Here is a 17,255-nt window from a genome sequence, read left to right on the forward strand (position 1 = left end):
TTTAGAGTTTAAAGACTTATTGTTATTGTCAATTTTAAAATAAATAACTCAAATAGTAAAAGTCAACATCGTTTTTATAAGATTATATAAATAACACATAACATGTATTTAAATTTCTGTAATCGGAAATAGTTATTTTAAAAATGTAATTATATTATATGTTATCGTTGTGTATATTAATTTGTGATGTATTAAAAATAATTTCATTTTTTTCCACATTATTGCAGGCCAATAATACGTAGACGACACTGTTGCGTGCCTATATCAGAGTTGAATCCAAATGTTATTTAGAATGAAAGTTTACAACTTAATAATGAATAATGTTATTATTACGTATAAATAAAGTACATGTAACTAATATAATAAGTGGCTGAGTGTCGTAAAAGTGCTCAGGTGTTGATACCCTAATAACACAGGGACATCTAAAAGTAGGTCCATGGACATTCAGACAGGAGCATTAGACCTATTTCAGGAACATCTTGATCAGGTCCCAGACTTAAAATCGTACATCCAAAGTAATATACCAATAATTGCTTAATGTCTACTTCCCGGGAATATCCCACTATGACATTCACAGGAAATTCCTATAATAGTCCTATTTGTATCCTATAAAAGTACCATTTACTCGTCAATATTCATGATTCATCCTGATACATATATACCAGGTCTAGTCAACTTATAGCTGCGAATTCGATGACTTTGATATTAGTTCAGAAGAGAAACAGTCGCTACGTTAGGGTCGTATCTCACAGAATAACTGACTACAATTTAGCATTTATGTTCGTTTACTCTATGACCGAAGAATTTTATAATCCCGTTAAAGTGAAATATCTAACGACTAACGTTTTTAACAAGTTTTACCAAATTTCTTTGCATTTTCAATTATATTTTATTGTTACATAATTTTTGAATTATGCCATCCAACAAATGCTGTGTGTTGGGCTGTGAAAGTGGTAATTCGGTTAAAAAACATGTTTTTCCTGCGGAAGACAATGACTTTGCCACATGGGTTTCAAGAACTGGAAACGTAAAATTGGAGGCTCTTTCCAAGTCTGATGTGAGGAAAACATACTTGATATGTACCAAACATTTCAATAGTTCCAACTACAGTTGTGGAACTTTTCGACTGAAGAAGGGTTCATTGCCTACCGTTTCATTACCATGTATGTATTATTATGTTTACTTGGTTATTTTATTATAAAAGACTACTTTGTACTAGAATATTTGATACCACTAATGATTTTTGAATAATTATTTAACTGGTATACAAGTATACTTTGTGTACTAAATATACTTTTATTTATTGAATTTTTAATAATTTAACCTGGTTTATTTCTAGCTATAATTTCACCCAAGACTATTAGATGGCCTTGAACATCTATTTGTAATTGAGTCAATTGAATTTGCGAGTTTTAGTAGTTCGTCACCATTGGATTTACCTATAAACGATTCACCATTAGGTAAAAATTAATATACAGAGTTAACCAGGGATTACAATACACATGTAAAAAGCGTAAAGTTTCGTAAAATTTCTATACAGGTTAATTCACTCTAATTTTTAAACTAACAGAACTAAACGTGATCTGCTGAGCATAATATTTGATATGTTACACACTTGTAAGACGTTGTCTCCGTCTTATACACATTCAACATAGCAAATGTTTGTTCACCAGTTTCAATTTTTTTTTTATTCTTTTCGGAATTCTCGTTATACTCAACGTACAAATAATATATATCTCAAAGCGGTTTTTTATTCCTCTCCAGCTTCGAGTTATCACAATTCTACTGTATTTATATTTTAGTATTTTTTAGTATATTACTATTATCTAATTATACTTAATAGTAGTAATAGTAGATAAAACATATACTATTTTGTAAAAGTCGATCGGCGTTTATTCTTAAAATAAATAAATAAATAAACTTGAAATACATGGGCGAACTTTAGTTGTATATCTACATAAATATTGTAAAACACTGATTCTAATTTTGTATAAATTACCTAATAAAGTACTTAATTATTTTTATTTAATACGATTGTATAAATTATTTACCTTATCTTTATTTCCTACTCCTTTGTTAATTGCAGAGATGATTAAATATGGATATGTGTCATAAACGTTTTATACATTACGCGTATCATATCTACCATATTATAATGCGTACAATGTTTAACCATTTTTTTTATATTTAATATTCAATTTAAAAATTAAATACAATTTAACAATCAATATTTTTGTATAATTTTATTTTTTCAAAAAAAAAAAAAAAAAATCCGAATTTTAAATAAGTACCTACTAACAAAGTCGTTCTTTTTTTATTCATTTTATATACTATACTATACATTCCAACCATGATTATTAGTGTGATTCATAATAGGCAATTTAATATTTGTATTTATCATTTTATTTACAGAATCATGTACAATGCAAATTAATAAATTGTCTACAAAAAGGAAGACAAAATTGTTAAGTAGTATTGGAATAAGAAGAAAAGCAGATTTGACCCCAAGAAAAGTAAAGTTGTATACAGTGACCAAGAAATTAATCAAAAAAGTTAATTTTATGAGTAAAAAAAATTTATCATTTAAATAACAATTGAAATATGCCAAAAAGTTTGTTACTTCTGATAGTTGTAACAACTTGTCTGAAAAACTTAACAACACAACATTGAACTTCATTAAAACTCAAGTCAATATTCAAAAAAAAAGGCCAAAGGGAAGAAGATATACATTAGATGATACAATTTTATCACTTTCTTTGTATAAAACTTCACCAAAAGGCTATAAATTGTTGTCTTCAATTTTTGCACTTCTATCAAGATCTACATTAAATTTAATGTTATATCGAATTCCTTTTAAACCAGGAGTAAATCCACACAGAGGAAAATTTGAAATTTCAAGCAACAAAATTACATAAGAACAACAAGAAATGTATTTTGATTTTTGATAAGATGTCCTTAAGTGCTGGATTAAAATACGATAAAAAACATGATATGATATATGGCCTTCAGAAAATTGAATCCAACACAACACAACAGCCTAAGTTTTCGAATCATGTTCTTGTTTTCATGTTAAGAGGCATTGTGAAGAAATGGAAACAACCATATGCCTACTACTTCTGTAACAGCACTACAAAAACTAGTGATTTAGTCTCTTATTTAAAAACAGTCATCACAAGTGTTAGCAAAACAGGACTTAATATTGTAGCTACTGTTTGCGACCAAGGAGGACCAAATACGGCTGCAATTAAATTTTTAATGACTGAAACACGAAACAGATATGCAGTTCTCAACAAGGAAAAAACAAATTTGGGATTTGAAATCGAAGGCAAAGAAATAATCCCAATTTATGACCCACTGTAACAACTCGCACGGGGCCATACCCAGATTCGGCGTGGAGTGCACATTGACGAAGCTGGTGTAGGTCGCCAACCCACAGCCGAGATTCGAAAATCGGAGCATGCGGGATTTTCTTTATACAAATAAATAAATAAATTGGAAAAGGGAAAAAACTTAAAACAGAGTGATGGGGATTGCGTTTTCGGGACGACGCTTCAACGGCACAGACACCAAGAAGATGGTAATGTGTTTTGTTAATGTTGTGCGTACAACACACGTACACCCACACCTTGGCCGGTGAATTAATATTATTATTAAAATAGGTTTTGACACTTTTGGTGTTCGTTAATATTATCAAACATGGTCCTTCATATATATATATTATACTCATATACTGTTATTATTATCTGTTTATTCATACACTGGTAACCAATATTCGGAGCCGTGTTTTGGAATTGGCATCTCGTCCAATTATATATTATTATATTATATTTTTTATTTTATTTGTTTGTTCGGTGACTTTCGGTTGCGGCTAAGTACGTTTTTATGCTTTTGGCTTTTCTTGGCCATAAATTAAAATTTTATTTTCTGGTATATATTAAAAAACCAATCCCCATCACTCTGTTTTAAGTTTTTTCCCTTTTCCAATTTATTTATTTATTTGTATAAAGAAAATCCCGCATGCTCCGATTTTCGAATCTCGGCTGTGGGTTGGCGACCTACACCAGCTTCGTCAATGTGCACTCCACGCCGAATCTGGGTATGGCCCCGTGCGAATTGTTACACCACCTCACCTACTTAAAGGGATAAGAAATAATTTATTTACAAAGGATGTTATATTTACATTGGATGGTACTACATACACAGCATCATGGGACCACATTGTGGCTGTATATGAGCACGACAAACAAAATGAAGAATTCGAACTCAGAACTCTGGTCAAGTTGAATGACAATCACATTAACATCGAAAGAAGCAAAATGAAAGTTTCAAATGCTACACAGGCGTTTAGTCACAAAGTTGCATCAATAATGAAACTGGTGTCCGATAGTGGTATGTATATCAACTTATTCGATAAACATAATTAGGTTACTAATATTATGATAAACTTTTTAGCTCCAAAACACAGTTTACTAGCCAATGCTGTTGGTACAGCCAAGTTTTGTCTTTTTATGGACAAGACTTTTGACTCAGTGAATGCAACAACAATTAATTCTGAGTTTGGAAAGCCGTTAAGAAGGGCTATAAGAGATGGATCCACACATGTTGATCATTAGAAGTATGCCATCAAAGTATTTGAATCTATGAAATTTATCAACAAAACCAATGGTAAAACCATGATACCACCTTCCGTTAAAAATTGGATATTTTCTCTAAAATCTTTTATTTATCTTTGGCATCAGTTGAGAAAATCGAATTTAAGATATTTTTTACCTAGACATGTTAACCAAGATCCATTAGAGTGTGTAATGGTGTATTTAAGGTTGGGCGCCAGTTCTTGTTAGAACAAATCGTATAAAATTAAAAAAAAAAAAAACATTTATTTTATTAATTATAGAAAATAACCAATACAAAACATTTTATTATTTTTTTTTTTACATAATACATCTATATATCAGTTTCTGCTTTGAACAAAATACAGTACAAAACGTAACATATTTTATATAATATGACGTAATTTGAATATAATATGAAATATAATTTTATTATTCCCGAATATAATATTAGTATTTATTTTGAATAAAACATGAAACATTTGATATTATTAATTGTACAATATATGATATGATTAAAAGAGATTATCACGCACAAACATATATATATATATTTGTATATAGTTTTGGGTACTCACAGATATCAGCGTATCTACGGTAATTGTTACAAGGTATAAATACGCCGATTTAATAACTATTAACGTCGTGACCTTGAATAGCGTCCGGCGACGCTTATGACCGAAATGATCGTGTGTGCGGCGTTTGTGCCAACAGTCGATAACACTGACTGCCCGGAGCGACAACACACACACACACTCACATCTACCGGGCAGCGGGATCGGCGTTGATACTGTTCCGGTAATTGTCGACGGCGCTGTCACGTTAGTAAAATAATTTGATCTCCCGAGCCTGTATCTTCAGGTGGACCCGGCCGAGTGGATGTAGCTCCGCTAACCTTCCTGTTTAACAGGTGGCTGAGCGATGCCTACCACTAACCAGACGATCCATTATGCCTTACAGATTATGGCTGGGATCAAATCGGGAAAATACTTCACTTTTGTGGTGCGACACGGTCTCTTATATGCCCTTCCACAACCGCCTGACGTACATAGAAAAACTTAGGTTTCGTACTTGATTGCGTGTTATGTACTAGGGAACAAGTACCATGGCTAAATAACGCGCTCTATTGTCGTATATTGTAACTATTCAACACGCGTATAAAATATTATCGTTACAAGTGTTTATTTGGTTATATACGTAGCCATGGTGTAAGAAACATTAATCCTAATTGTTACCAATTTATTTGTTCTTTTAAAACGTTATTGATAAATAATTTTATGTCTATAAATTCAGTTGGAAATTGTGAGCATGATGATAGTGAAAATGCATTATATAACTTAAGACAATTTATTGAAAGTGGTTCTGGTAGCCTTCTTTGGGAAGATGATGTTAATGATAACTTAATAACAATATCGATGATTGATATGCCCATAACATTAGATGCATCTTTTCTTACTGATATGACAATAGGGTATGTATGTGGTTATTTGGCTCGCTCAGTACTAAAAGACACAGGTTTTTGTAGACTCTGTAAAAATGAGTTGGTTTGTCAAGTAAAAAACAATGATCTAATTCAAGTTATGGTTCATACAAAAAAATCATTACTCTATCCATCAGATGAAGTCAAAAATATTATTAATCAGATGTTTTATGTAACCAAAAATATTTTACCCAATATCAGTCAAGAAAACATAGGTAAACATTTAATTTTATTTTTTGAAATTAATGTAGATTTTAAAATACAGTGCCCAAAATATGACTTAAAAAATTTAGTATATAATAAATTTAAAAATTTCTTTCTATTTACATATGTTAAAAATATCAATCGTATCTTAATTGGCTTAGATAGAAATAATGTGTGTAAAAGTGATGCATTTAAAGTGTCGGCTTATCAATATTATTTAAAACAAAGAAAAAGATAATATTTAAAAAAAAAAAACCTGACATTTTTTTAAATCATTTTATTCATTTATTTATTGTTTTTTGTTTTATAATGTATTCATATATAATATGTTCCTATGATTATTTTTATTTTGTGCAATCTACAAATATCACAGATAATTACTATATCTACGATATTTATTTAAGGTTTATTGTTTTTTTATTTTATTAAAATATGTTCCTATGACTGTAATTATTTTGTGCAATCTCAACATATCAAAAATAATTACTATTGCTATGATATCTATACATATAGGTTTTGTTTTTTGTTTTATTATATATTCATATATAATATGTTCCTGTGACTTTTTATTTTTATTAAGTTTTGTAATGTAAATTGATTGTAAAAATAAATTGATTAATTTACTAATTGGTTTTATGGTGATTTTTTTTTTATATTTTGAATTTGAATAATGAAAAATGAAAATGTAATAAACATTTAGTATCGATAATGATAGTAATCGATAATAATATAGATTGTATGCACTATCGATTTTTGTTGCAAAAGAGGTTGTGAGCTTTCAGCCTTTTTAGGGGCTTACTGACCACTCATCACATCAGGGGAACACTTATGTGATGACCCATAGACCGTACCGCGTGGTGTCTTGTGGACACATCGGTAGAGTCTATGGGCTTTAAACAAACTTAACGTTGAAATAACAAAAAATAAAATAATAATATTAAGTCTAGAGAAACCTTATGAAATAATAAGAGAAAGTTAGGGTAATAGATATAAATATATATTGTACATGAGAATAAATAATATTAACAATAAAAATAATTTAAAAATGGAGCAATAGTTAAATGGCAAAAATGGCAATACAGATATAATATATAAAGCATTACAAGAATGCATAATATAATTGTCACATGGCAAATGTATAAAATATATAAGTGTACAGTTTTTTATTAAATGACAAATTGATGAAAATACATATGACAAAATAATAAGTTAGAAAGAAAGAAAGAAAGAAATGAAATAAATAAATATGTATTTGAAAAGGCAGTGGATTGGGGGGATAAATGAAGATAGAATAATACTAATATGGGCTGCGGCTCCGAAAATCGGTTACCGAGCTTATTATATTAACTACAGAGAAATGGGAATAATATTTAATATAAAATATATATTAAAACAGACCCACGGCTCCGTGAGAACGGTTACCGGGGTATAGAGATTTAGAAAAAAGAGAAATGAGATATAAGAAAACGGCATGGTTCAGTGGATAGACATTATTTTTTATAATATATTATATATTAAGAAAGACCCACGGCTCCGTAAAAACGGTTACCGGGGTATAGAGATTTAGAAAAGAGAGAAATGAGATATAAGAAAAACGGTATGGTAAAGTGGATAGACATTAAAAAAAGGGGGGTTTTTTGGGGAAAATTGATACGTTACGACGACTGAAGGCTTGAGGTGTTGATGACGATCTCGACGTGATGGAGAACCGTTGTGAATGTGGTGGCTTCGCCCGCCACGGGCCTGCCGATGTAGTTAGCCCATCATGTTGTAACGGACAAAACGTTAAACAAAATGATAGAGAAAAAGATATTTAGAAAGAAAAAACGTTGACCAACCACGTGGGTGAAACGATAAATTAATTGTTGAAAGCGGTGTCCAAGAGTAGTGAGTAGTGACCAAGTGGACGGTTTTTGACAAAATGCGCAGAGACGGAGATCGTGATGGACGTAGTCGGTGAATTTTGGTGTCTTGCAGTGTCGTTTTGAGGTGGGAACATACAATAATTTGGGTGTCCAGGTATGCCCTGCTGACGCATACCAACGGCGCGGCAAAGCCAACGACGGTGGTGGAGTCAGACAGACAGCGAAAACCGAACACTGGGTAGGAGAGCGGGGAAACATTATTACATAACCGTTAGGATGTTGTTTATAGTTACGCATGGAGATAAGGAAATGGCCTAAAATTCTGTGACGATACAAGGTTCTATCGCTGCGCTAGTATCAAAAAACGGGCAGAGTTGGCATTCTATAGATCCGTTTTCTATGATATATACATATAGGTGTAAAGGTGTATATATAAGCTTATATATATATATAAAAATATAATTAATAAATTAATTTTTTTAATTGGTAAAAATTTATTTTTTATTTTATTTTCTATAGGATTCGCTGTATTGGACATTAGCAAAACTTTGATGTATGATTATCATTATAATGTGATGCAGAGGCACTATGGTGAACACATTAAGCTTATGTATACTGACACAGGTAAATGTACATTAAAACTATTCTCTTGTGTATTTATTAATTAATATCATTATTACAGATTCACTAGTGTATCACATTATTTTTACTCTGACTTGTTGGAAAATCCAAACTTGATGGATAGGTCAGACACAGCAGACTTGCCATCTAACCATCCGTGCTATACAACAGCACGTAAAAAGGTACCGGATTTTTTTTCTGACGAGTCAAAGGGTGATATTATATCAGAGTTTTGTGCGTTGAGGGCGAAATCTTATGCCTATAAGATTACTACTCTCATCACATTTACTAATACTCATCAAATACGGCCGATACTGTAGGAAGGGAAAGCATTAAAGCTAAGGGGGTCCGACATCATGTGGTTAAGAATCACATGACATTAGAGGACTACAGAAAATGTTTGTTTGGGGAAGCCGGTGTGAAGGCTAACCAAGAAAATGTGTCTATTAGATCATTTAAACACAAGCTGTTGACAATCAGAACAAATAAATTGACGTACAACAGTTATGATGATAAGCGGGTTGTGCTAGATGATAAAATAAACACACTAGCTCATGGACACTACAGTATAGAGTAAGTTATCATAATTATATTTAAAAATAATTTTACTAATTTTACTTATAATTTTATAGAAAAGATGAATCTGAGTTTTGGCCTGAACTCGAATTGCAGTTGGATCCTGAAGGACAGCCATGGACAGATTCAGATAAAGAATTATATAGAATGCTTGTACGATGTTTAATGGAATAGTTTTACCCCCCATTTTTGTAAACTGTTTTATCTATATAACCATGTTATTTGTTTGATGTATATATATATACCTATATATATATATATATAATTAATCATGTTGTAATATGTTTCGGATAAAAATGAATGTATATTTAAAACAATGTTAAAATGTAAATATTATTATTTTAATTGTTAAAAAAATTATGTTACAATAATAAATGTTAAAATATAATATTTTTATGTTCACTCCTTAGGTTTCTTAATTTCAGCGATATTTTCTGCATCATTTTCTACAAGGTCTGATATTTGAGATTTCATGTAGTCCACATTATCTTCCAGATCAGATACTTTAAATTTTAAATTTTCGGTTAATTATTCGATATTTGATAATTTGTGTTCAATAATTTTAGTGTTATTTTCAAGTTGACTCATTTTTTCATTTAATTCAAATCTAATTATTTTTATAGTCATCGAGTTTAGAAATAGTTTTTTTAGTTTCACCAGCTTGTGAACTACCAAACACATTCATGACTAAAATTATTTTTAAAAAGTATATTATGTAAAAAAATTAATTTTTCTTAATATAATTTTCTTCGATGATTTTCAAACGAGTGTTTAAATCTGAAATATATGATCCATGATTCGGTAAAGAATTTTCATCAAATATACCCGTTATGCGTTTTATTTCGGCATTTACACTGTCTATAGAAGAAAGTATAAAAGAAAGTGTTGTATTTGTTTCTATATAATTATTAAACTGTTCCGACATGCGATTTTCCAGCGTTAGTAGATGAACAACATTACTTTTTATGATATGATTTTCTTTCTGCTGATTATTTATTTCATTTTGTAATGTTTTATTACTTGACTGAATATCTGATATAATTTTTTTAGTATCACCAGCTTGAGAACCTCCAAACACGTTCATAGCTATAATACGACTGACACTATATTTTAACATCACGTGTATTTATCCAACTATTATGTGTGTTATCAAATCCAAGCCACTTGATAAGCATTTTATTTTGTTTTTTACGTATAATTTTTTCGATCAGATATTCGTTCGGGTGTTGGGTTTTATGTATTTCCGCCGAGTAAAAACAACCGGCAATCGGTTTACCCGTATAATCTTGTAACTGATAAGTGACGAGTAATGTTTTATTTATTTTAATAATTTCAAATATTTCAGTTGACCAGTTGGGTAAATAACCTTTTGTAAACACACCTTTTTGTGTACTGATACAAACGTTATCACCAACTTTGAATTTAATTTTTTCATTATTAATTTCACGTTGTTTTATAGTCACTGACGTAGGATTTAAATCTGCTTGTAAACTCTCTAAACATTTATTTTAGTGTACGATTAAATCGAGGGGCTATACTATCAGGCTTTATTGTAAGGTGCAGTAGGACACTAATTGTGCATTAGGAAATATACAATGTGCAGTTGGCTTAGCGAATATGTGCACTTGAGAAATACAACAAAAATTAATTTTCCAAAATTATTTAAATAATGCATGTATTATTTAGTAGGTACGTGATATCAGTCACACCCGACATCGAATGACGATTGCCGACTACGCGCTCGTTATCGGCGTTGAACATGTTAAAAATAGATTATTGACAGCAGGCGTCCCTTGTTTTGAATATTTTTGTTTACTATTAAATTTATACTATGATTTTATATTTAAATAATATAATTATTAATTACCATTTACCATAATATCATATTATTGTCATTATCACAGATCGTTGCCGATTATCTACGACTTTACATTTTATTTCTTGAAACTGTACGTGTGTATACCATACATGCTTTTATTTTTTTGATTTACTTTGCATTATTCACGGGTTTGTCATCATCGGATCATTATTTAGGTAAAATTATTAATTAATATTAATAAGTAGATACCTACTCTAATATCGATGGCTTAATGCAAACTTGTTATAAGTTAATTTTTTCCGAAAAACACTTTTTGATACTAATCGTTAGAAAATTGAATTCTCTTCGTTTTTTACAAGGTGTTTGTATTCTATAACTATTAATTAATTATTCATGTGATATTTACTATTTTCACTTATCATGAATGGCAGTTAGTTATATTTATTTTTGCTCTAATGTATTAAGTCCTCGACTCTTAATGATAAGTCCTTAAATTTTGTACTTGTACTGCTATTTAAATGCACACTTCTTATATATCCGTACTTAACATAAATTTGATTTGTATTACCCAATTTATTTTATTAACTACTTACATGTTATAAGTCCGGACATATTATATGAGTGCAATAAAAATATTTTAGTTGTAGGACTTATTTAATTTTTAAGATTTTATGAAAAGAAAATATAATAATTTCTTTGTAGGTCCTTTTCCCTGCCAAGCACTTTAAAATTATTTACCACTGCCAGGCCAAGCTTTTTTTTTTTTGAATTTTCATTTTTTTTTTTATTATATCTAATGAATTCCTTGAATCAATAATAATCAGCAAAAAAAAAAAATTTATTAGTTAATTTCCTAATTAGTTGTAAGTATTTTTTAATTGATCAGTCATTGGTTCTCAACATTTATCGTTAATTGGTAATTAATAACGCATATATTATAAATTGCAAAAATTAATTATTTATTAAAAAAAAAAAAAAAAAATACATGGATTAGAATTAAAACACTACATGTAATTATACTTAAGTATTATACTAGGTACAATCTATAATAAAATATAAAAAAAATAGTAGTCAACATTTTGTTATGTGGTATATATTAAAACAAGGTGCTGCGCATAAGCCCACATCACATTCTGTACACATATATCTAGTGTCAGTTCTCTTATTATTCTTCTTGCATAATTGGCATCTTCTTCTGGCAAGCCTTCCAGATTGTGTTGCTGGAACTTCTGATGGAAAATGCCTATCAATTAGTTTTGATGGTTGGTCTTTAGTTGGTGGTCTTGATTTTGTTACACGATTGGTATGATATTTTTCTATTATTTATCTTATTAGTTCTATTTGAAACTGAGCTATTGGTATATGGTTTCCAGTAACTGTTTTATATGATGAGTAAGCATTTAACAATGATAAATCTATCAAATGGAAAAATATTTTTTTATACCATTTTATTGTTTTTCTTACACACTCTACACTACTTAGTAACATATCAGTTTTATCCACAGATCCCATATTTTCGTTGTATTCTTTAACACATTTAGGTTTCATTGTTATTTTACCATGTTTTTTAATTGGTAACTGTTCATCTTCATGTATTGTGGTAAGCATATGCACCTCTCTCCGGTCCATCCATTTTATTGTTAACATTTTTCCAGTATGTTTACTTTCAGTTTGACCTGGTTGAAATTTAGTTTTTTTAAATGGTGGCATTCCTCGACGATTGCATCTTACAGTTCCACAAGTATTGGTCTTTTTTTTATGCAAGTAAATTGATAATATTGGTGATGTATACCAGTTGTCAGTATATAGAGTATGACCTTTATTCAAATATCTTTTCATCAATGTTTTTACAACAGCACCTGATTGCCCTAAGTTAGCATCACATGAAACAAGACGTGTAGTTTTTCCAGTGTATATTATAAAATCTAAATATAGTCTGTTTCTACATCACATAAAATAAAAATTTGACTCCAAACCGATGACGTTTAGTCCTTATGAATTGTTTAAATGAAAGTCTTCCTTTCCATAACACCAAACTCTCATCTATAACCAGATTTTGAAATGGCACCATAGCAGATCTGAAATTATTCTTTATGTCTTGTAATACCATATCAATTTTGAATAAGCGGTCATTTTTGATTTGATTGTTATTATTACAAAAATGAATGTAACGCAAAAGTAATTGAAACCGATTTCTACTCATGGTTTTTCCAAAAATAGGAGAATAAAGTAGTGGATCTGTAGACCAATAATCTGCAATTTCAAGTTTTTTATTTCTGGCCATAAGCATTTGTATTGAAATGAATAAATATAACTCTTCTGATGTAGTGTCATACCAACTTGTATCACGAGATGACATAACATTATTTGATTCAATATTTTGCCTAAAGTATTCATTTGTTTCATAAGCAACTTTGCCCAATAAAAATGGAGTCACAAGAGCTTCAAAAAAATCTAAAATAGTAGAGTTACTGTTCAGTTCAAACTCTTTTTGAATACCACTTTTAGCAGAACAAAACTGGTGAACCTTAGGTTGAAATGGTGTACCAGATTTCCATTTAAAATTTGGAGTAAACATGTCTTTGTTAATTTTTTGAGGTACAAGTACTTTTGGTTGATGTGTTGGAAATGAAACTTCAGTTTCTTCTTCATTATCAGATTGTACAATTTCTTCTTCAGTGTCTGATATAGTTTTATATTCAGCATCATTTTGTTGGAATACAGTGTACTTGTGAACATCACCTTGCACACTTCCAATGTCTTGATTTGAAGCTATTTCTTCTTCATCATCAAAACCTACTGTAAAATACATAGTACAAATAAATAAACAATTTACAGCATATATCAACATGGTATACCTTATACGATATGTTATCATGAACTTATGTATAGTAATTGTTCATAATCGTATACAAAATAATACAATACATAAGTTTATAGGATATATATTTTGTATAATATGTACTATAACGATTTAATAATAATAATTACCGAATAAATCACTAATGAATTCGTCGTCTGACTCCTCATTTGCTATAATTTCATCCAAACTTGCCAATATACATTCATCACTCATAATATGTGACATGATAGAACTAAGTAGAATAATACCGACAACAAAAACACAAGTATAACAAAAATGAATACAAACGTAGTCACTTAGGTGTATAGTAAATACTAAATACGCGATGACTGATGAACGTTTAAAAATTCAAAACATCGAATATTGATAACAAATTATCAAAACATAACAACTGATAACAATATTTTGGGAAACCTGGGACATTAGAAAATATTAAATTGCATGTAACTTCTTTGATAAGAACAGTACCATGTTTTTTTTTACGTAGTTTAATTCGTCTTTGAAAATACTACAATTTAGCAGTTATCAATTTTTCTATCAGATTATCTGATAACATTATAAACGAGTAAACGCACATATGCGTCAATGGCCTATCAATGTAAATTGTCATTGACGCACATGTGCGTCAATGGCAGTGAAAGGGTTAATATTTTAAGTTCATGTCTATCCAAATTTATTTTGTCACATAGTTACCAAGTCCACATATTTTTTTTAAAAAACGTCGTTAAAATAAATAAATACATTTATACATGTTATATGAATTAAACTTATATATTAAAAGGAAACTACATAGTACATATATTATTAAGTAAATATAAATTTAGAAAAAACAAATAGATTAAATATTACTTAAGTTAAGCTGGTTTAAAAAAGTTAATATTTAAAAAAGTTTCCTGTACAATTTAAATGTTGTGACTTATAACTAGTGTGCACTAAGCCATCGATATGCTATAAAGTTATATTATTGTTATTTTTAATTTGTGATGGCTTGTGTACAAATGACTGTGAATGATGCATCACTGCATTTGCAAAATTTATTATTAAACCTTAGATAATATTATAAACAAATTAATTAACTAAAAAATATTAAATATTTTAATACAGAAATTGGTATTAAATTCAACTTGTATATTTTATTAGATACTTTTTATTGAAATTCATTTGTCTTTGTCTTTTGAACAGCTATTTTCTACAAATTAAAATTTTTGTCTAGGTTATTCATATTTTATAATATAAATAATAAATATGACATCAAATTTTTTGAATAATTGGTTGGTGAAACCGATAATGGCACCTTCTACGTCTTTGGATTCATCATCTGCTTTATCAGAATCAATAAAATCTCATAGTACTAACACAAAAACTTCTTCATCAGAAAGTCATGTAACAATTACAGAAACTACAACCACCACCACAACATTTCGTGATTTTTCTTCATCGATTGAATCAACCCAAAATAGTTTTTCAAATCCCTCTATGATTATAACCGAAAAGCCTAAACTTTCCAAAACATTTGACCATATGCACAGAGGAGGTAAACATTTTGTTAGATGTATAATACGTCACAAATTCCCAGAACTTGTCAAAATGTATTCTAAAAAAACTCAAGTTCCAAAAATCTGCCAGGACTTAGGTGCCCAGTATAGAACTATAACTATTGATGAACATCTTAAACAGGATTACCACAACGAATGCTTAAAAGCATTCAAAATAAGCAAAATGTCAATACCTGAAATCGCGAAATCAACTACTTTTGGCCAAATGGTAATTAAATCGAAAGAAAAACTTGCTAATAGAATAGGATCTTTAATGATTCATATATGGTGATGCGAAAAAATTAACTTTAAGTGCTCACACTTATCCAATGAGGGTAATAACTGGCGAACTATCTTCATCATTCAAGTTTAATCATATTAATGAAGAAAACAATTTTGATACTTACGATTTTCAATACTTGACTCCTGCCACTCACAAAGATTTATTAAAAACAATAGTTACAAGTTATAGGAAACAGTTTTCTTTGAAACTAATGAAAGATGTTTTGACTATATCATTGAGATGTGATGGTTCAGTGGATGGATCTCAAATAGACAAAATATATGTATTAATAAAAGTTATTGACAAGTTTGGAAAAGAAGATCAATTTTTTCTCGGTGCTGGACTAGTTTCTAAACGTGGGGCTCAAGGAATCTTAGATGCAATTGAAGTCGCTTCTGTTAACACGATTGGTGCCGAAGCTACTGAATATGTTTTTAATAATATTTCATCAATTGTGACGGATGGAGCTTCTGTTAATACTGGAGAACGTGGAGGACTTTGGACATTATTTAAACAAAAATATAGATCATTGGAAGAAAATAGTATTCCATAAATTACAATTTGGTGTGCTGCTCATAGATCCAACTTAGCATGGAAAGATACAAGTAATTTAGTTTCCGAAGTACAGCATTCAGTTTTAACATTAACAAGTTTATCTACATTTTTCCACACATCAGCTCTTCGATCAAGAGAACTTGAGAATATTGCCAAAGTAAATAATTGCAAGCTCCTAAGAATTCCGAAATTTTTTCAGGTACGCTGGACTGAATTTTCGTTTTCACTTGTAAATTCTGTTCTTGTATCTTGGTATGCTCTTGTTCTATTTTTTCAAACCTCTAAAGAAAAAGAATCAAAAGGTTTTTTAAAATTTTTGACCAACATTGATAATTTGCGTTTGTTATGCTTTTTAGCAGATACTTTACTCGTTTTCAGTCGATACCAACAAACAATACAAAGTGATTTTATAACTATCTTAGATTTGACGAAAGAGACAGAGTTTGTTGTTAAATGGCTTCGAACATTATGTACAAATAATTTACTTGGTGGATGGGTGAATACACTTGAAGCTCAATTGAATGAAAATAAAATAAAAGGTATTCAGTTAACTGGTGCTGATACCCTAAGGAAGAGAAGAACCCAACATCATTTATTTGTTACAGATTCACGAAATGTCAGTTCTGTTTGTAATGAATTAGTGGAGAGTTTAGCTTATTTTTTATTAGACCGAATTGACATTAATGATGAATTAGTACAAGTTCTTAAGCCATTTATTAGTTTAAGCACATTGACACAAGACCAATTAAAAAAAGTACATAAGTTGATTGGAAGGGACTTAGACTTATCAAATTTTGTATTAGAATATGAAGAAATTCAAGAAGTTAGCAACATCGACAACCTA

At 29.8% G+C, this 17,255-nt stretch overlaps 1 protein-coding gene and 3 pseudogenes across 1 annotated transcript; 3 read left to right on the plus strand and 1 right to left on the minus strand.

Moving 5' to 3' along the window:
• Window positions 1-913: 913 nt before the first annotated feature.
• LOC114125282 (uncharacterized) lies at window positions 914-1,471 on the plus strand (annotated as a pseudogene).
• Window positions 1,472-3,523: 2,052 nt separating this feature from the next.
• On the plus strand, window positions 3,524-8,711 carry LOC126553820 (uncharacterized; annotated as a pseudogene).
• A 36-nt stretch (window positions 8,712-8,747) lies between these two features.
• LOC114120165 (uncharacterized) lies at window positions 8,748-9,530 on the plus strand (annotated as a pseudogene).
• A 2,635-nt stretch (window positions 9,531-12,165) lies between these two features.
• LOC126553822 (piggyBac transposable element-derived protein 4-like) lies at window positions 12,166-14,453 on the minus strand. The gene is made up of 2 exons (XM_050208933.1): window positions 14,167-14,453; window positions 12,166-13,974 (listed from the first exon to the last, which is right to left on the minus strand). Exons 1-2 carry the CDS (start codon window positions 14,261-14,263, stop codon window positions 13,118-13,120), a joined length of 954 nt encoding a protein of 317 aa, XP_050064890.1. The 5' UTR covers window positions 14,264-14,453; the 3' UTR covers window positions 12,166-13,117.
• Between the last annotated feature and the right edge of the window lie 2,802 nt (window positions 14,454-17,255).

Source organism: Aphis gossypii, unplaced genomic scaffold (assembly GCF_020184175.1).
Source record: "Aphis gossypii isolate Hap1 unplaced genomic scaffold, ASM2018417v2 Contig00334_ERROPOS140289, whole genome shotgun sequence".
Classification (NCBI taxonomy): Eukaryota; Metazoa; Arthropoda; class Insecta; order Hemiptera; family Aphididae; genus Aphis; species Aphis gossypii.